Source organism: Phyllostomus hastatus, unplaced genomic scaffold (assembly GCF_019186645.2).
Source record: "Phyllostomus hastatus isolate PE091 unplaced genomic scaffold, TTU_PhHast_1.1 phas_scaffold_11, whole genome shotgun sequence".
Lineage (NCBI taxonomy): Eukaryota > Metazoa > Chordata > Mammalia > Chiroptera > Phyllostomidae > Phyllostomus > Phyllostomus hastatus.
Window position 1 is genome coordinate 532,741 of NW_025334005.1, and position 20,394 is coordinate 553,134.

A 20,394-nucleotide genomic window follows, 5' to 3' on the forward strand; every position below is an offset into this window, starting at 1 on the left:
ACCTCGGGGCCCTCGTGTTCTCTGTTCACGGGGGCACCGGGGGCGGGGCAGGCAAGGGTGTGGACCAAAGACGAGGACGTCCACGTTCAAGGGCACCTGGCTCCAGGGACACACCTTCAGCTGTCCCCAGACCCAGTCCCCGCTTTTCCGTCGGCGGGCCTGGGGAGACCGTTCTGAGGGGAGCCGGAGGGCGGCAGCCACAGCTTGGGCCCAACCCACCTGGCCCAGCATTTCCACCTGCAGGACCTTAAGCATCTCCGAGCTGCTCTCCCTGCACGTGGGGCCGCCCCCGCCCCCGCCCCCGGCCCCGCCCCCGGCCAGGTTCTCCTTAGGACGAGAGGCGGGATGCAGGCCATCCCATTAGAGCTTCCACCTGGGGCAGGGCCACGTGATTACCCATGATGCCTTTGCCTCTCGTGGGTACGCCCCTAGTTCCAGGTGTGTTTTCGGGGTACCTGCCGCGTTCCCTGGGGTCCCACGTCGCAGTGCGCTGCCTGCTCTTTCCAGGTGGTTCTCCGGAGTGCTGGGCACGAACCCTGGTGAGCTAGGGGTGGGGTGAGCCAGCCCCGTCGGCTGGGGGAGGTTTCACACCACAGACCGGCTCCGGAGGCCCAGCGGGAAGCGAGCACCGCGCAGAGACCTGGCTGGCCGCACGGCTCCTGGGCCGGGCCCCTCGCCCCTGGGTGGGCCCGGGCGCAGCCACTGCACCTCGGAGCTGCCCACCGACCCGCAGGGCCCACCTCCACAGCCTGGGGCGCTGGGTTCCAGGCGCTCTGTCCCAACGCTGGGGACATCCCCCCAGGGCCCCCACCCCATGGGAGGCGTTCTTAGAGGCCCAGGGAGAGCCAGGAAATAGCTGCTGGCCCCGAAGCTGGGCTTGAACAGGGGGCGCACCCGTGAATGAAGCTCCCGGGGCCGGAGACCCGGCTCCCGTCCTTGTGGGAGAAATAGCCAGCACTCCGCTCCAGCCAGACCGCCGGCCACAGAGGGGCCCGGCTTCCAGACGTCCCGTGGGCTCACCAAGCAGGTTGACCGAGTGCCGCCTGAGCCGCAGCTGTAAGGGGCCCCGGGCCCCCTGGCACCGAGGCGCGAGAGGCCTGCCGACTGGGCAGGCTAGGGCAGCAGGGAGAGGCCTTCACAGAAGCCCGTTAGACCCCAGCCACCACGGGAACCCCGCCCCGAGCTGCAAGGAGACGGTTTCCTGGAGAAGGCAAATTGCTAGGGGGGCGGGGGGTGAGCGCGGCACATGTCCAGCTCAGTGGTGGGGACAAAGGGAACCACCTGGGAAGGGAGGCCGGCGGGCCAGGGGGGTGTGGGGCCTCCGATGCAGGTGAGGCCTGGACGCTCAGCGTGGGGCCGAGGGGGGAGGGTGCCGGGGGTGTCCCCACCGGCCCCGAGGGGCAACCATGAGGGGGCAGAAATGCCCCCAGGAGATGGCAAGGAGCTGGTGGAACTGCGGGTCCCAGAGCCTCGGGAGGAGCTCAGAGGGGAGGCGGTGCCCCTGCTGAGCGGCAGGCGTGGCGCCAGCAGGCAGCCTGGGGCCACGGGCCACTGCTGGTCGGCAGGTGCTGTCCTAAAGGCTTTGGTCGTCTTAGCCTCTGGGGTCTGCGGGGACTGTGTCCTCCCTCCTCTCCTTTCAGTGTCCCTTGAAAGGGCACACAGCACTGTCAGGCCCAGGGCAAACGGAGCAGGTGGCAAACCTGATCCTTGGGCCACAGGTCACTGACCCCTGGTCAGGACGCAGCCTGGGGTCAGGCTGTGTCAGGGGTGAGCCAGGAAAGCGCCTCCACGGATGTCGTGGGCCTGCCTGCCGGCCCCTGTGAGGCGGCGGGTGGCTGTGGTGGGTGCCTGCCTGTCCCCCAACTGGGCACTCCCTTCGTCCCAAAGTCCATCTGGCTGGGGCCTCTAGTTTGGGAGCTCTGTGGGGTTCATCCAGAGGGTTACAAGTAGCTGTCACGGTCCCTGAAACAACTCGGTGACTCACGCCAGCCTCGCAGCTGGGAGTCCGGGCCTCACTGGCCTGAGCTTGGCAGGGGCCACCAGCTCCCAGGGCAGGGCAGGGCTGCCTTGGAAACTCTCAGGCTTGAGGACTGAGTGGCCTGGCAGGGAGGGGAGTGAGCGCTGGACCTGGAGAGGTCCTGGGGGGCCGTTCACACCAGGCTCCGCCTCGCCGGGCTCCTGCGGACCCGGCAGCCCCTGGCGGAAGGGCAGTCGCGGCGTGCATGCGTGCGTGTGGAGGCGCCCTGGGGGCTCGCGCTCTGCGGGCCTGCCCCAGGCCCCTGCGCGGGGAGGGCCCTGGTCAGACTCCGGGGCCTGGGCCCCGACGAGCAACAGGTCCAGCGAGGGCCCGAGGGCAGTCGTAGGGGACGTTTCCGTTTTCAAGCAAATTTAACGTTTTCTGTTTCAACTTGTATTTTAATTTATAAGGATCGCTAATAACTAATCCTTGGTTTCGTTTGGCACAAGCAAATGAGAACACTCTACTCCTGGGGAGAAATGGGGACCTCCGCCGCCGCACGGGCTTGGACCTTGGACGAGGTCCTCGCAGGCCACTGGCGTCCTGTCCCCCACACTGAGCAGGTGGCCTCCAGCCTGGGGTGTTGGGGCCTCGGGCCCTGGCAGCTGTGTTCCGTCACAAGGGAACCACACTTCTGAGCCCTTTAAAAAGAAACAGCCCAAGCACTGGCTCAGCTGACACGGCCGGCAACGACCCCAGGGACAGGAAGGCAGGGACGCCGCAGCCGCAGGGGGTCCCAGGCCTCGCTGGCTGAGGGTCTCCTCCCCGCCTGTCCACATGCACCCCTCCCGCAGGGCACGGTGCACGCATGCAGCAGAGAGGCCCCGCACGCCCCGCGCAGCCGGTCGAGCCCCCGCTTGCATGGGTTTGGAGGTCGAACAGCCAAATGCCGTTGAAATGTGCAAGGCACTTGGTCGCTTTGCTGAGCGCATCCCCCCGACAGGGTTTTAGGGCCCTGGTCACGGACACCTCTGCCAACCACCGTGTTCACGCTGCAGATAAGCCGGACGAGATCGTCCCCGCCGCCAAGCCGTCCCGAGCTGCGGAGAACGTGGCCGTGGAGTCCCGGGTGGCCACCATCAAGCAGCGGCCCACCAGCCGGTGCTTCCCGTCCGTCTCCGACATGAACGTGAGTGGCCATCCCGGGCACCGGGGAGCGGGCAGGCCTCTGGGGAGCTGGCCCCGCAGGCCCCGCTCCCACAGTGGCAGGGCTCGGGGAGCGGGGCACTGGCCATCCCTACAGCTTCCGAGCACACTCCCCACGCCGCCCGGACACAGAGCCCAAACCCGAACCCCGCCAGAGGAGGACACGCGTCTGCGGGCCTCAGGCCTCACACAGCTGTCCTCCGGGGCCAGGAGCGCCAGCCGGTGGTGGGGCCTCAGCCACACACGTAGGGGCACCCAAAGCAGCCTCGAAGCCACGTGCCGGGCACCCACGGCCCAGGGCTCCCATGCCGCCCTCTGGGCCCGGGCGCTGTGGGGGAGGCCGGGCCACGCACACCTCACCAGGGCCCTCTGGTTTGCAGTCTGCGTACGAACGCCAGGGGATCGCCGTGATGACGCCCACTGTCCCCGGGAGCCCAAAAGGCCCGTTTCTGGGCCTCCCTCGAGGTACGATGCGAAGGCAGAAATCAATAGGTAAGCAGCACGGCCGCACCTGCAGAGGCTGCCCTGCACTCCCAGAGCCCCGCAGCCCCCTAGCACCCCCACCCTTGGTCAGACACCCGGTCTTACCCGCTGGACACAGAGCCACAGTGGCTGTCGTGACGCCACCAGGGGACACGTCTCACAGCAGGAGGCAGAGGGTCCGGGTGGGCCGGCGGGTGGGCCCCAGGTCCCTGCATCCCCGCCCCGCCAGCCACGGCCGCACTCTGCAGGGCAAGCTCACGGATACGCGTCTGAGGGTGGCTGCGCCAGGCTCGCGACTTCCAATAAAACTGTCCGCACTGTGTGTTGTAGACGACTCCTTCCCGCTCTTGCTCATGTCACGCTGGCTCCTACCGACTGTGGCAGGCAGGGTGACCGTGACCCTCAGGCAGCCCCTCGGTGAGGCAGCCCAGCACTGTCCCTGCCACGTAAACTCCGAGAGGCCTGGGCCGCTGCCGACGCCAGCTCGCCCTGCCGTGCAGGGAGCCCAGTGCGGGCAGCGCCCGGGCACACGGCTGTGCGTGGGGATGCGCCCAGCCCCCACCCCCGGCAATGCTGGCGGAGACACGGCACCCGCGTCCCTAGACTGAGGCCAGAACCGGCCCCGGCGATCGCAGAGGCGGCGTCTGCGCCCCTGAAGCGCGGTGCCGCGGTGGCGCGGGGTGCCCCGGCTCTGGCTGGCTAATGACAGTTGGTTTCCTCCCGTCAGACAGCAGGCTCTTTCTGTCAGGTTAGTGCACCCTCCGGTCTGGCACTGTCCTTGGAATGTACCCGGTCACCTCCATAAGGTGTGTTCTTAAATCGTTACTCCTTGGGCATGTGACCGGCAGGCCAGCACCGCGCAGCCCACGGTCGGTGACGGCCCTTAGCGGCCCGTCTTTGCGGCGCCGTGCGCCCTCCCCCAAGGAGTGTGGAATTTGGAATGCCCTTATCGAGCGGACACCTCCGCTGGAATAAGCTGCTGTAGTTTGCCATAGGAGCTCTGCTCTTTCTCTCGAAGTGACTCGTGCCGTCCCCTCCTCGGAAGACCCGCATGCCCCCGCCCTGACACGTGTGCCTCTCGTCTGTGTCCGTGTCTGCGTGTGGCTTCCTGCCGCCCGGAGTGCGTTCTGTTGACGTTCTCGTGGCTGGGACAGTGGGACACACCCTTGGAAAGTCTCACCAGGTGACACACACACACACACCACCCCCGTCGGGGCCAGAGAGACAGGTGTCCTGCCACACGCCGGCAGCGCACCCTTGCAGGCCCAGCCCCGGCATGAAACAGACCTCAGGCCCGCCCGCAGGCCCTGCCCCGGCTCGCCGTGGCGGCAGGAACCAGTGTGCCCGCAGTGCGGCCCACAGTGTCTCAGGTGGGCCAGTACCAGGGTTCCTGGGAGGAACCGAGAGCCTGCCCCTGGCTCCAGTCGGGATCTTGAGTTAAAGAGGGTCTGGGCCCCCTCCCCTCACCAAGCCCGGCACCCTCCCGAGGCCCAGGCAGCTCCAGCAGCCGGGACGGACGGCCCGGAACAGTCGGCAGGGCGGGCTCCACGGCAGGCCCCTCCCCACACACCCATGCCCTCACTCAGACAGGCCCCACCACCCTAATGACACCCCCCGGGGCCCGGATCAGCCCTAAAAGGGTGGACGCCCCCGACATGCTCTGAGGATGTCGGGCCAGCGCTCGGCGGCAGCGAGCACACTCGTCAGCAGCACGCACTCAGAGCCTCCCCGCTCTGCCTCCTTCCCTCCTCCCTCCTCTCTCCTCTTCCCGCTCGGGAAGGGCCGCGCACCCCTCCGCGCTGTGCCTCGTGCTGTGCCTCGTGCCGTGCCGTGCCGTGAGCTGTGCGCGCGCCGCGCTGCCGGGGAGCGTGCAGACCCACTGCACGGCCCCGGCGCCGCGGGCTGCCCGCCCTCCGACCGCAGACTGAGCCCGCCCTCTGCTTGCAGGGATAACGGAGGAAGAGCGGCAGTTCCTGGCCCCCCCGACACTGAAGTTCACCAGAAGCCTGTCCATGCCGGACACGTCCGAGGACATCCCCCCCCCACCCCAGTCCGTGCCCCCGTCCCCACCGCCACCCTCCCCCACCACCTACAACTGCCCCAAGTCCCCAACTCCGAGGGTCTACGGGACGATTAAGCCTGCGTTCAACCAGAACTCCGCCGCCAAGGTGTCGCCGGCGGCCCGCTCTGACACGGTGGCCACCATGATGAGGGAGAAGGGGCTGTACTACCGCAGGGAGCTGGACCGCTACTCGCTGGACTCCGACGACGTCTACAGCCGGGCCCCCGCCACCCAGGCCGCCCTCCGCGGCAAGAGGGGCCAGATGCCGGAGAACCCGTACTCGGAGGTGGGCCGGATCGCCAGCAAGGCCGTGTACGTGCCCGCCAAGCCCGCCCGGCGGAAGGGCATGCTGGTGAAGCAGTCCAACGTGGAGGACAGCCCCGAGAAGACGTGCTCCATCCCCATCCCCACCATCATCGTCAAGGAGCCGTCCACCAGCAGCAGTGGGAAGAGCAGCCAGGGCAGCAGCATGGAGATCGACCCTCAGGCCTCCGAGCAGCCGGGCCAGCTGCGGCCGGATGACAGCCTGACTGTCAGCAGCCCCTTCGCCGCCGCCATTGCCGGGGCCGTGCGCGACCGGGAGAAGCGGCTAGAAGCCAGGAGGAACTCGCCGGCCTTCCTCTCCACGGACCTGGGGGACGAGGACGTGGGTCTGGGGCCGCCCGCCCCCCGGGGGCCGCCCCCCGATTTCCCCGAGGAGGGTGACTTTGGGGACGAGGAGGGCGCCGAGCCGCTCCCGCTGCCCACAATGCCGGGGGCGGCGCCCAGGGAGCCTGAGAGCCGTTCTGTGGGTGGTGGCGAGGCTGCAGCTCAGGGTGAGGCCGGCAGGCCGCTGAATTCCGTGTCCAAAGCCAAGGGCCCCGAGAGCAGCCCCGCGGTGCCCCCCAAGAGTGGCGGCGCTGCCGGCCCCGAGAACTACGTCCACCCGCTCACGGGGCGGCTGCTGGACCCCAGCTCCCCGCTGGCGCTGGCGCTTTCCGCCCGGGACCGCGCCCTGAGGGAGTCCCAGCAGGGCCCCAAGGGGGAGGCCCCCAAGGCCGACCTCAACAAACCTCTTTACATCGATACCAAAATGCGGCCCGGCATGGAGGCAGGCTTCCCCACCGTCACCAGGCAGAACACGCGGGGGCCCCTGAGGCGGCAGGAGACGGAGAACAAGTACGAGAGCGACCCGGGCAAGGACCGGAAGGGCGACGACAAGAAGAACATGCTCATCAACATCGTGGACACGTCCCAGCAGAAGTCGGCCGGTCTGCTGATGGTGCACACTGTGGACGCCGCCAAGCCGGGCGACTTCCTGGAGGAAGAGGACGAGACAGCCGACGGGGAAACCGAGCCGGACAGCTCGCCGCCCGAGGTGCCAGAAGGTGTTCCCGAAACCGAAGGTGCTCTACAGATCTCCGCTGGCCCCGAGCCCGCCGCCACCACGCCCGGCAGGACCATGGTGGCGGCGGGCTCCGTGGAGGAGGCGGTGATCTTGCCATTCCGCATCCCTCCCCCACCTCTGGCTTCCGTGGACCTGGACGAGGACTTCGTTTTTGCAGAGCCATTGCCTCCTCCCCTGGAATTCGCAAACAGTTTTGACATCCCCGACGACCGTGCGGCCTCTGTCCCCCCTCTCGCGGACTCGGGGAAGCAGAAGAAAAACGACACCTCCCCGCCCCCGGCGCTGAACCCCAGCCAGCCGACCAACCCCGCAGACAGCAAGAAGCCGGCCAGCCTCTCGAACTGCCTGCCCGCCCCATTCCTGCCGCCCCCCGAGAGCTTCGACACCGTCACGGACTCGGGCATCGAGGAGGCGGACAGCCGCAGCAGCAGCGACCACCACCTCGAGACCACCAGCACCGTCTCCACGGTGTCCAGCATCTCCACCCTGTCCTCCGAGGGGGGCGAAGGCACGGACACCTGCACCGTCTACGCCGACGGGCAGGCGTTCGTGGCCGACAAGCCCCCCGTCCCTCCTAAGCCCAAAGTGAAGCCCGTGGTCCACAAGAGCAACGCGCTTTACCAGGACGCACTGGTGGAAGAGGACGTGGACAGCTTCGTCATCCCCCCGCCCGCGCCCCCGCCCCCGCCCGGCGGCGTCCCGCCCGGGACCCTGAAAGGGATCCAGCCAAGGACCTCCAAGTTGTGGGGTGACGTCCCGGAGGTCAGAAGCCCGATCCTCTCGGGCCCAAAGGCAAACGTGATCAGTGAATTGAACTCAATCCTGCAGCAAATGAACCGAGAGAAATCGGCCAAGCCGGGGGAAGGACTGGACATGCCCGCGGGGACCAAGCCGGCCGGCCTCGCTCCCAGGTAAGTCCCACGGACGACTCAGACACAGCTCTCCACACCAGGCGTTCCTCGGCCTCAGCCTCGTCCCGGCGGCGCGACCAGGAGATGCCCTGGGGAGCAGCCACAGCAGCCGTGAAGAGGGTCCCCCTCGTGCTCCTGAACTCCAGTGCAGCAGAGCACGGACCCCGCCCCCGGCAGGACGGGCTCTCCCGGTGCTGACCCATCACCCGCGGTGGCCGGGCAGAGCCGGCCACCTGGGCGTCCAGAGCGCAGCTCTGCTCTCGTTCCCTGTCCCAGTCTGTGCCAGGACCACCCGAAAGGCCATCTTAGAATCTTGCAGAAGCCAAAGCCTTGCTCCGCCGGGCTAGGGGAGGGGGGGCTATGCCAGGGTTCCAGGGGTGCGGGGAGGCGGCGGGTGTGTGTGAGCACCAGTGCGTGGCTCTCGTCTCTTCTCCTCGCTCAGGGGGTGGGCGGCGCTGGGTGCGGTCTCCCCAGTGAGTTCAGAGGGGCGGGCCTTCCCCACCCCGCCCCCAGCAGGCCGGGTCAGTAGTCCCCTTCTCGTTCGGAGTTTGAGCGAGTGCCCTGGGAACTGGAGGCTGACTGTGAGGGGTCGTTCCCAAACCGAACCGGAAGGCTCCGTGGAGGCGCCGAGCGGTAGAACAGGCCCCTCGACCCTCTGCCCATCACCTCTGGGTCACCGTCACCAGGCCGTGTGCCGCAAGTCCTCCTGGTTCTGCTTTCTGCCCTCCGCTCCCTGGCGGCAGCGTTCTTCCTCTGCTCCCGCCGATGTTCACGCTCGGGTTCCACCGCGGGGACTAGTGAAGTCTGTCTTCACACCCCTGCTGGGCGGGCGGGCGGTCAGAGCCTCACCCAGGGGCCCCGGGCACCCTCTGTGTGGAGGCAGAGCGGTCCCCCAGGCGGGCGGTCCCACCGCCCCTCTGAGGTGCTGCCTGGCCGGCCTCACAGAGAGGCCCTCCCGGCCCACCTTCCACCAGGACACCAGCGACTCCTGAGAGGGAGTCTGTGAGTGCCCGTTTCTGGTGGGCAAGTGGACACGCACACCCGCACCGCCTTGCTGTCTGGCCCGCCCGGCAGCCCGTCTCGGGAGGCGGTGACGCCTCGACATGGAAGTACAACCAGGACGCTCCATCTCGAGTGTCTCCCATTTCACAGATGCTCTCACGGGGTGACCAATCTTGGTGACAGGGGCGGGGGGGCGGTGCAGGGAGCAGGTGTCAGCGACACCCAGCTTCCAGGGGGCGTGCAGCCAGAGGCCCAGGGGCCGCCCACACGCACAGCCCTTGGAGGAGGCAGAGCTGGGGCCGGGCCTGAGGCTTCCTGGCTGGCTCCCCACACACGCAGCTGCATTGGACTAGGGACGATGCCCGGGGGACAGCTCCAGCTCCAGGGTGGGGGCACGCTCCCTGAGCACTCCCAGTGGGCCTGGGCCCCCCGCCCTGTGACTGGTGAATGGCACCCAGGAGTCTCTCCCTCTCCACCCCTCTCCCTAATGGACGAGCCCCAGGGGCTCCCCGCAAGCAGGTCTCGGCCCCCCTGCTCTGCACTCCCCGGTGGGCGGGGGGGTGCCTCAGAGCAGATGTTCCCGGCAGAGTCCCGTCTGATTTCTCGGGAGTAGCCACGGGACCCCCTCCGGCTGCTGCCCGGTGGCCCAGCACCACCGCCGCCCATCTGTCCTGCTATTTCTAACCCGGTTCGCTCACAGCAGAGCCCCAGCTGACTGACTTCCATGGGGCACCCACCGATGCTGGGCCTCGGGCTGCCTGGGTACCACTGGGTAGGGCCCTGAGCTAGGGTGCTCGGCGGGAAGGCACTGCCCATGACCTCCAGCCCTGGACACTGTCTCTGGCCCTTCCCCGGAGCTCCGGCTGGGACCAGCGATAAGCCTGCACGGGCGGCCACCTACCTTATTGCCAGGGGCACGACTGAGGCCCGTGAGGGTGGGGCTGCTCTCCAGCCCCCAGAACTCACCTGCAGCCTGGTCAGCGTCCAGGGTCTTGTCTTTGTTTACCTGGGGGCCGACACCAGGTGCTGAGCACCCAGAGGCTGCATCCCTTTCTGTCCAGCTCTCGGCCAGCGCTCACAGCTGGACTAGGAGAGGGGTTCCCAGCAGCCCAAGAGCAGAGAGGAAGTTCCTTGACTTGAGGCCAAACCGGGCGCCTGGCCGACGGCCACAGCAGACAAAGCCCGGAGTGGCCCTGGGCGGCAGCCGCGGAGCACACTGAGCAGGGAAGGCGGGCAGGGCTGCCGGGCAGGGCTGCCGGGCAGGGAAGGCGGGCAGGGCTGCCGACCGAGGGGCGACATAGCTTGCCCCCTTGCCCGGGCAGACAGGGCGACAGGCTGGGCACTGACCGTCCGGGGAGGGGACCGAGCCCCGAGGAGGCCGGGACGGGAGGGAGGCGCTCCTGTGGAGGGAGGGGGGAGGGAGGTCTTCCCAGGGAAGCAGGCGCTGCCTCTGCTCCGTGAGGCGGCAGACGGGCAGAGGGGCCGCAGCGCCGTCTCGATGGGGGGCTCTGACCGCCCGGCCCAGGGCCCGTCCGCAGAGCTGCTCACCGCCGTGCGCTCCCCGGGCTGCAGAGCCCGCGGCCGACCTGCCTTCCGCAGCTCCTTTCACCCTGGGGATCCATCCTAACGACTCTCGGGAGCCCGTTCCCAGCTGTGGCCGGAACGGGGCAGCGCAGGGAGGAAGGGCGAGGCACGGGGCCCTTGCCGACCTGGGGCCCTGGGACTGAGCTCGACCGCGGGTGGGTTCCGGCTGTGCGGGCGCTGCCCTCGGGGACACTCGGCCACACACGCTGACACGAGGGACAACGACGGAGTCGTTTCCTTCGTGCACTGTTGGGGGCACCCCTCCCAGGGCCTGGTCCGAGCCCCTGCTGAGAGCCTGGAGCTCCAGGCAGTCCCGGGGAGGCCGCGCCGGTGGCCAGGCCTGACTTTCCAGGGAGCGACCTCGCCTCAGAGGGGAGTGTCAGACTGGACACGGGTGAGGGCGGCTGTGGCCCAGGGGGAGCACAAGCCTCCGTGGCCCGAGGGCTGGTTTCCTGCTCAGCAGAACCCCGAGGGGAGCCCCTGGGGGTCCCTGCCCTGTCAGCCGCTGGCCGGAGGCCTTGCACACAGGGCCCGGCGCCCTGCAGACTCCGGCCCTTCGCCCAGGAGCTCAGAGCGGGCGCGCAACCGGGTGTCGGCGGGAGCCCGTCTGAACAGGCACAGGACAGTGCTGCGGGGCGGCAGGGGCGCCCCCGTGGGCCCCGGCCCCGCGCTCTCCGAAGCCCCCCGGGTGGCGATCCGCAGCCTCGGCAGCGTCGGGCACACGTGGCCGTCTCCTGTCTGAGGGCACGTGACATTCCCCCGTAAGTCACAGAGCCGGGAGGCTGAGCGGCCCCTCGGGGCCTGGCCGGCCGGAGGAGCAGAAGCAGGAGGCCTACGGCCGGTGGTCAGACCCCGGGCTGAGCCCCAGGGTTCACTGCTGAACACGAAAGCCTGCGAGGTCCCCCGCCCCCGTGGCTCACTGCACTGCTGAGGGGCACAAGGACGACAAACGACAAGACAAACCCTGCGTGTGCCGGCGCGGCAAAGGAGCAAGGACAGGCGGGGCTCGCCGTGTGCCGAAAGGAGGTGACCGTCCTTCAGTGACACCTGACCAGACCTGGAACCGGGAGGAGCCAGTGGCGCAGAAACCCAGGCGCAGGGACCGAGGGGCACAGGTGCGGGAGCGCCTCCTTGCTGAGGACACTGGCCCGGCAGGTGGCGGGGTCGGTTCCGAGCGCCTGCAGGGCGGGGACGCTGGGCTGTGCTCTGCACGCTGGCCGCTGAGGGCGTCGGCACAGCCTGGCACCGAGATGCCTCAGCCACGTCCGGCCACACGCAAGCGGGCTGCCTCGGAGCCAGGCACGAGACCAGGGCCGCGCTCCGGAGACGCGCCGGGAGCCCCCAGACACGGCGGTCTGCCTGACTCGCCCCGTGACGCACCCGCAGGGGCCTCGACCCAGGACACGAGGTGCCACTGCCAACGCTGGCAGGCGCACGCTGTGTCCGCACGGCGCAGAAGCTGTAAAGCAGCCTCCCGCTCCCTGTCGGGACAGAGCAGGGACAGCGAGCGTGGGGTCCCCCTTGGCTCCTGCCCAGGGGCCCCTCTAGACGACCTAGCCCTTCCTGGTGAGTCCAGAGCTGACTCGGGACTGGCTTTCTCCACGCAGAGGCGCAGGTGGGCGTGGGGGAGGCAGCCTCTCCCTGCCAAAACAAGCCAGTTCGGATATTTGGGAGGCTAAAAGGGCGGTCTCTGCCCCGCTGGCCCCAGAGCGCAGGCCTCAGAAGGGACCGGCGGCCTCCTGGGCTCCGTCACCACGCGTGGGCTCTGGCGTCTGAGGCACCACGGCCACGCGCAGGTCGCGTCGGGAGTCGGGTGAACAGCGGTTGGAGGGGCCGCCGTGCGGTCTGCTCTCGCCGTGTCTGCTCGCAGACGGGTGTCCGGGAGGCGCTTCCAGCCGGCGGAGCCCCTTCACGCCCGCTCATCCGACGGCCAGTGCAACGTCCAGTTCTTGGGCTCTCAATCACAAGTGCGTCGAGGTGGAGGGGCCAGGTCTCCCTGGAAAGCGAGCACCCTCCCAGCCCGCTGGGACCCGGGCACTCTGGCCGTGGCCCCCGGCGGACTCCCAAGTTCCCAATCAGGGAGCTGGGCTGAGCGGAGCCCATCCCCCACAGACCGCCGGGGCCGGGCCCTGGGGGCTGCGAACAGACTGAGCCCCTGGAGGTGCTCAGAGCCCGTGGTGGCTCGGAGGGCTGAGCCACAGACAGAAGCCCAGAGACACGGGGCAGGGGCGGGGGACACACCGCAGTGCCGGCAGGCCCTGGGCGGACGGCTGACGACAGTGCCGCCACCCCCCTACTCCTGTCTGGGAGTGCCCCGCCGCTCGAGACCCTGTGCGGGGAGTAACTCAGCAAGAGAGCAGCTTGGAAGTAGGTCCCTCTTTCGTGCAGGAACGGGAGGGGCTGTCCAGGGAGCCCCGCACTCACTGAGGTGCAGGGTGGGACAGGGGCAGGTGGGGGAGAGCCTTGTGCCGACGGGCCCACGGCCAGCCCAGCTCCACGGGGGACAGCAAGTGACGCGCCGTAGTGACCACACAGTCACTGGTCAAGGCCAAATGAGTCTGTAGATGCAACAGGGAGGCCACTTGAATACCCCCCCGCCCGGCTCCTGCACACTGACGGGCAGACAAGGCATCTGTGTGCCAAGGAGCCTTTTTCTGGTTCTCGCCCTCACGTTTCCACACAAGCTGGGTGTGAAAGGCAGGACAGACCGTGCCAATCAAGAGAGGGGTGTGCGTGAGCGTGTGTGCGTCTGTTTGAAATCAGGGCAGCAGTTCCTGCGTTTGCCACCCAGGAACCCGGGGGTTGCTTAGCAACCTGGCGGTCTCAGCAGCCAGCGGGCGCAGTGGAGAGCGTCCGTGCGGTGAACCGGAGTGAGTGGAGCAGCAGAGAGGGCAGGGCCGCCTGGCCCTGGGGCAGGACCCGCTCCGCGCCGCTGACTCACGACTGTCTCCCCCGGCGACACTCCCCTGCCCCGAGCGTGCGGCCAGACCAGGCGGCACCTAGTATCAGCTGCCAGGCTCTCGTCTCGAGGTGCAGATGGCAAACAAGCACCCTCACTGGTGGGGCCCTCGCCCCTAAGATGGAACGCACCCTTCCCACGCTGCAGACGGCCAGGCTGGCTTGGCCCCTGGTGGGGCTCAAGCTGCACCCCGGGCCGGGGACCCTCCAGCAGCTCTCTCCCGGGTGTGGCTGCCCCGTCTCAAGCGACCCCACACTGGAGAAGGCGGGGCCGTCAGCTCCCCGCTGTCAGCAGGACCGATGCCCACACGGGTCCCCGCCTGGGCCGTGCGGGCACTGCCCACCCTGCCGCCCCCCTGGGCCGGGAAGGGGCCGGCGGGCAGCTCCTCGGCCAGTGTCTGCACGACCACTTGGGTCTCGCCCACCGAAACCAGCGTCCTTCTAAACTGTACTTAATTTTGCAGTGCTGTCTCAAGCCCTCCCACTCTGTCATTTTCATTTGCTCCCGTGACGCGCGCGCACAGAAGAGGGTCGTGCTGAACGGAAGTAAGTGGCGCCTGCAGGCGCGAGCTGCCTCTGCTGTGTGCTGACTCTCTCCTCGAGCCCCCACGTCTCCGGGGGCCCCTCTCTGCTGCTGCAGACGCCCGCCCCCAGGCACGGGCAGGCAGGGCCCCAGCGAGGGCTCAGAGCTGTTCGCTGCCGCACGCTGCCCGTGCTGAGGGACCACTGTGCGGGGGCACCGTCAGGGAAAAGCCACCCGAGGGTCCCTCCAGGCGCTGCTCGCCCGGGCAGACGCGCTCCTATACGGCGTCTGCCCGCTGCCCGAACCCTCTCCTCCCCGCCAGGCCGGGCCCTGGCAAACGGCTGGAACCGCCTCCGGACGGAGCGGCTTTCCCGCCGCGGGACCCCCTCGCCTGCCCGGGCTCCCCTGGGTCAGAGTGCCGCAGGAGCCCCCAGACACCACCCCCTGCGCAGAGGCAGCGGGGGTCTTCCCAGCTCCCCCGCCGGCCCTCCCCAAGCACCTGAGAGGCGGGTCCCTTGTGCTCGCTGTGTCCACAGCCCACCCCTCACCAGCACTTGGGCCTCAATCCGGGGGGCAGGGAGGGCCCCTGGCTTTGGGCTCAGAGGGCCTGGGCCCGGCAGAGCGGAGCCTCATCCCCGGAGCCCTGCCGGGCTGTCTCTGTGCCTCCCCTGCCAGCGCGCCCCTGCCACAGCCCAGAGCCCAGCCAGAGCCCCGCCGGCCAGGACTGTCACTGCGACAGGTGTCCGCCTGGCCACCCGGCCCAGGTAGCCACCTGCTGCGGAGGCACTTCGCCTCGGGACCAGGCCGGAGCCCGAGTCCTGGCACAGGCCCCTCCTCCGCCCCGCTGCTGCTCCCACACCCAGAACACGCTGCTTGACGTGACAGGGGCTGCTGTCGCGTGGGGAGCTGTCGCGAGGCACAGAGGCACCGGGGTTTACTGCCGGGCGACGTGCAGCCCAGCAGCAGTCGGGGTCCCAGAACCCGACAGCAGACCCGGCAGACCCGGCAGACCCGAGCACAGGCGGACCAGGCCCAGCTCCAGCCCCGGCCACCAGCTCCCACGGCCCCTCCTCCCGTCCCCAGCCCCGTCCCGCAGACGCCGTAGCCCCCGCATGCCCCTCCGGCTGGAGCAGCCTGGTGCAGCCCGCCGTGCCCTCCCCAGCACCCACCCACCATCCCCCCTCTCGGGAGGGGGAGGGGCCCGCGGTGTCCACAGGGACACAAGACTCCGGGCTGCAGCACGCCCGTGCGGAGCGTGGCGGAGCCGGCACTGGGACGTGCACCTGCAGCCCAGCTCCTGGGCGGGGGCCCAGAGAGGGCGGCTCCTTCCAGACGGGGGCAGGCAGCCAGTCCACGTCCGCGCGGATGAGCCCCAGAGGCACGGGACACGCCCGGTCCCACCACCTCTGTTTGCAGAGGCCGTGGTCTGGGGCAGCAGCGCCTTCCGCCTGGGGGCAGACGGGCGTGAGCCAGGGCCCTGGGGGCGCGGCTGGAGCCTGGGGGGGCTGTATGTGACAGGGCCACCTCCACAGAGGTGGGCACGCAGCCAGGTCCGTCCCTGGTGTGACCAACCACCCCCTTAGAGGCCAGCCAGCCGTGTCACTGACGCCAGGAAGGGACGAGCCCCCGAGAGCGAGTCTGGCCCCCTCTGACCCCAGAGCAGGAAGGACACAGGCACCCCTTCCGTGTTCCGGAGGAGGGGGTGTCCGGCCGGCGAGCCTCCCTCGCTGCCTTCAGGCGGGGTTCGCGCACGAGCGTGCCCGCTGCCCCCCGCAGCGAAGCCGCACAGCCCGCACCGGGCAGCGCCTCCGCAGGCCGGCCCCCCGAGTGCCGGGCCGGCACAGACTGACCTCGACAGACCGCCCCTGCCCTCTGGTTCTGCGGGCATTTTCAAACCCTGAGTGTCCCCCAGCCCCGGGGGCGGTGGGGGCGGCTGCCTGTGTGTGTTGCTGTGTCCCCACTCCGCCTCCTGCTCCCGCCTCCCGCCCAGGCCTGGCATGGCCGATGGCGTGCTCACTGCCAGTGCGGCTCCTGGGAGACGCTCTCGTGTGATCTGGGTGTCTGCCGCCCCCCTCGGCCGCCTGCATCCTGCCGACCTGCTCCGTGACCTGGCTGGTGATGGTTTCTCTCTTGTTGCTGTTCCAGGAGCCCGGAGGCCTTGAGCGCCATCTCAGGTGCACGGAGCACGACCGTCACCTTCACTGTCCGCCCTGGGACCTCTCAGCCCATCACCCTGCAGAGCCGGCCCCCAGACTACGAAAGCAGGACCTCAGGGACCAGACGGGCCCCGAGCCCCGTGGTCTCGCCTACAGAGGCGAACAAGGAGATTCTCCCCGCCCCCCTCTCCGCGGCCGCCGCGGCCCCGTCCCCCACTCTGCCCGAGGTCTTCGGCCTTCCAAGCCAGCCCCCGTCCGGGGACCTGTTTGGCTTGAACCCAGCGGGACGCAGCAGGTCCCCTTCTCCCTCAATCCTGCAACAGCCCATCTCAAATAAGCCTTTTACAACTAAGCCCGTCCACCTGTGGACTAAGCCAGACGTGGCGGACTGGCTGGAAAGCCTGAACTTGGGGGAGCACAAAGAGACCTTCATGGACAACGAGATTGACGGCAGCCACCTGCCGAACCTCCAGAAGGAAGACCTGATAGACCTCGGGGTGACCCGGGTGGGACACAGGATGAACATAGAAAGGGCTCTGAGGCAGCTGCTGGACAGATAAGGACGGCTGCCCTCGGCCTCCGCGGACTTCGTGTTCTAAGTAGAGATGGGCTGACACTCAGACGTTTGCATGGCCGAGCGCGGTCTGTGAGCACCGACCCCATGTCGTGGGTTCGTCCCAGTACCCAAAGAAACGCGGAGTGTGTCTACGGCGTGGCTGAGCAGAGGCCTTGGAAGTCCCCAGCTCTCTACGTGGGTTCCTTGGGCTGTTTCTGTCCAACGAGGGACGAGGGGAGGGAGTTTTTCTAACCCAGAAGGGATTCACAGCTTGCCTCCCAGCATGCGGGTGACCTCACTTGGCCAGGTCCCAGAGACGCCCGTCGCTGAGCTCGGGGCCCGGCTCCCGCGGGCAGACACCAATGTACTCCAGATACCTCCTGAGGCCTCCCCCCCGCCCCGGGCAGCTGGCCCCGGCCCCGCGGCAGGCCCCCATGCTCACCGGCTCCTTTCCTCCCTGCACTCGCCCGCAGGGGGCGCCCCGGGCGCGTCTGTCCGGGGCCCCTTCTCGGGCCCGAAGGTAAAGAACCTTTGTGCTCGTAGACCCCTCACGCCCACTCCTGCAAGGCAGCTCCTCGGCCTCGAGGGTCCTGGCAGTGGGGGTGGCGTGGGGGCGTGCCCGGCTTTGCTCAGCTTTCTTTATTCCTGCAAGTCGGTCAGCACCTTTCCAGAGTGGCCGCACCGGCGTCCCGTGGGGTCGGTCAAAGCACAGTTGTGATTCCCAGGGCGTGGGACACCCGGCCACGGGAGGCGGCATGTGCCCCTGCCGGGGTCCGGAGTCCCCGCACTGATGACAGCCATCGTCTGCCGGGAGCATCGCCCCCGGCCTGGGAGAAGGGGTCCCCTGCCTTTCAGAGTCTGTTTCCAATGGAAAGCACGTTGCGTCCTGCCACGAGCAGAGCAGGTGAGCGTCCACTCTGGCGCAGGGTGAACGCTGGCCAGGTGCTGCCGCCAGGGCGGCTGGGTCCCAGCGCTGAGCCCGGCTGGGGGAAACCAGCGTCTCCACCAAGGCAGCCCTTCGCTCTCTGCAGCCGAGGGGAGGGGGGACTCCAGGCCTCTCCCTCTCTCTCCGAGTGTCCAGGGGCCTGCCCGCTCGTCTTAATAATAGTGCAACAAGCTGTTTGAGAGCCCAGAGGGACGGCGGGGTCGGGGTCAGGGACAGGTGGCCGCAGGCGAGGGTGCACAGCAGCTACGTGGAGAGGACGGGGAGGCCCGCCTGGCCCGCCTCCCTAGCCGGGCGCCTTGAGCCGCCGCCCCTGCGACAATACCTCTGATTTCCAAGGGAGGTCGCCACTTGCCCACGGGCCGAAAAACGTCCAGCCAGGCTTCCAGCACATTCTCCCGCGGTTGGAAGAAGCGCGAACGTCAGGTTTGGGGCTTTCATTATGATTTCAGAACTAGCCTCGCCCATCTCTAATTATAAGAACATGACTTTTTTTCCTTTTTTTCCTTTGTGCTCACAATCAAGCGTCTGACTAGGTCTGGAACAGCTCTAGAATGAACACGTAAATTTTAGCAATTTAAAATCTCTTTCTTTACTGCAAGTTTAACTAGTTGTACAGATAGTTTATAAGCACAACACTTTAGGAAAACAAGCGGCTGGTCCACGGCGGCCCCCGTGCTGCTCCAGTGCTAGGGAGTGGGGAACAGCGGCCTTCGTGGGGTGACGACACCTCTCCTGTGGGGTGGTCACAAAGGATGACCTTTCCAACCAACCTTACTTGGACGCCTCTGAACCAGCAGAGCTGTGTCACATTTTCTATCTTTGCTAGAACTCTGTCACTGAAAGGCAGCCACTCCTTTGGAAGTGGCTACAATTCGCAATGCACCAGTCTCTCAGCACACATGCACACGCACACACACACACCCCCCCCCGAGTTTTGCAGCCACGTGCCCCTGAGCTGGAACCCGAGCTGCACACCATCCCCTGCTCCCAAACCCTCTGCAGGTCTGTGTTTGTATCGGAGGGATCCGGTCCCTCCTGGAGCCCAATGGACAGTAAGGCACTCACTTCTGCGCCCTTCCCAGTTTCCCACCCAGAGAAATGTCAAGCCAAGACACACGGGGCGGCCTGCAGAGGCTGCCCGCCAGCCCAGAGAACATGCAGCCGGTGGCCTGGCCGTGCTCTCCCACACGGTAGCACTGAGGATCCCGCCAGCTCCCGCGCCACGGCAGCCCTCCTCTCCTCCCCCCACTGTCGGGGCCACCTCTGTGCTCAGTGCGACAGGCGAAAGGCAGTGGGACTGGAGGGAAGGGAAGGGAAGCACGGGCAGGGGGCGGGGAGCGGCCGGTCGGGAGAGCGGCTGCCCCCCCTTGCTAAAGGCACTGAAGCCGCGCGCAGCCGGCGGCAGCGGCACACGGAAGGAAAAAGCGCCGAGGAAGCCGCTCGCACGCACGCACGCACGCATGTGTCCCACTAGAGCAGAGGGGCAGGGCCCGCCGGAGCCCGCGCTCACTGACAAAAGACACACTCATTGCCAAAACGAGCCCGTCTCCCGCTCCGCCCGGTGACCCAGCTACAGAAAGCAATAGCTCCCCGTTCAGATGGCCGCCCCCCGCCCCCCCCGGGGACACACTAGGACCAGGCCCTGCTCCCCCGCCCCCCCCAACGGTGGCTGGGACGTCAGGTCAGATGGCTCACCCAAGGGTCATGTTAATACTACTCCAGGTTTTAAGATCAACTTTTGTTATAGACTGTAATTTGCACACACTGCTTTCACACGCCTAGTTTCTTCTGTAACATTGTGTACACGGAACCCGACGCTCCCGAGGTGTAAATCGCACACGCCCGCTGGGACGCCGGCCCGGGGTCTGCGCACTTCCGGCTGGGTCCCGGTGTAAAGACGGCTCGGTGTGACTGCTGGTTTGCCGGACCTTGCATATCACAAAGTGAATTACTTGTGGTGTTTAGTTAATAAAACGGTGATTTTTTTCTGAGTTACTGAGCAAGCATTACCCAGATGATCTGGCAATGACTTTTTTTGTGTGTGTGGGCCACAAATATTGATTTTTTTTTCCATTAACCAATTTTTTCTGTTTTTTAGAAACTGATCTGTTTCACACTATCGTTTGTGTGATGTGTTCGCATTATCTGTCACTGTTACTTTGTGCTTTTATTCTTTTTAGAGTTTATTAAAAACAAAAAAAACAAGCTCCTGTAATTTGCACTTTCTCCCAATCCTTAAATCTCTTGTACGGCAACCAAATTACTGTAAAGAAATAAACATACTATTGCACTACGGTCGTGGTTCTGATTGCAAACAGTCACAGCCGTCTGAACTGAACACAGAGCTGCCAAACTCGAGACCTCCCGCAGGTCACTGAACGCCGCAGCCGCTTCACCTCCACGAAGCCGACCGCAGCGAACCCCTCCCTGTGCTGAGCCCGCCCGCCTCGGCCCCTGCTCCTCGGAGGGCTCCCAGTGTGCGCGCTGGGCTGCGGCTGTCGGGTCCGACTGGGCGAGGGGTGCTGCAGACACCCGTGGGCGCAGCGGTTCCGGGGCTGCCGAGGCTGCTGCCCTTTGTTTTGGACGGAAGCGGGGGTGTCAGGGAGACCCGGACCCCTTCCTGGAGTACAGGTCACCCCCACGCCTGCAGCCTGTCTTCCTGC

At 67.4% G+C, this 20,394-nt stretch overlaps 1 protein-coding gene across 2 annotated transcripts in view; it reads left to right on the forward strand.

Moving 5' to 3' along the window:
• The window catches only part of SHANK2 (SH3 and multiple ankyrin repeat domains 2), a 297,330-nt gene extending 277,305 nt beyond the window's left edge, over window positions 1-20,025 (forward strand). For both annotated transcript variants that reach the window (XM_045854859.1, XM_045854860.1), the window contains 5 exons: window positions 3,016-3,146; window positions 3,544-3,655; window positions 4,374-4,394; window positions 5,594-8,006; window positions 16,219-20,025. In XM_045854859.1, coding sequence (XP_045710815.1) covers window positions 3,016-3,146; window positions 3,544-3,655; window positions 4,374-4,394; window positions 5,594-8,006; window positions 16,219-16,789 — 3,248 coding nt within the window. In that variant the 3' untranslated portion in view covers window positions 16,790-20,025. The remainder of the gene's footprint in view (window positions 1-3,015; window positions 3,147-3,543; window positions 3,656-4,373; window positions 4,395-5,593; window positions 8,007-16,218) is intronic.
• The last annotated feature ends 369 nt before the right edge of the window (window positions 20,026-20,394 follow it).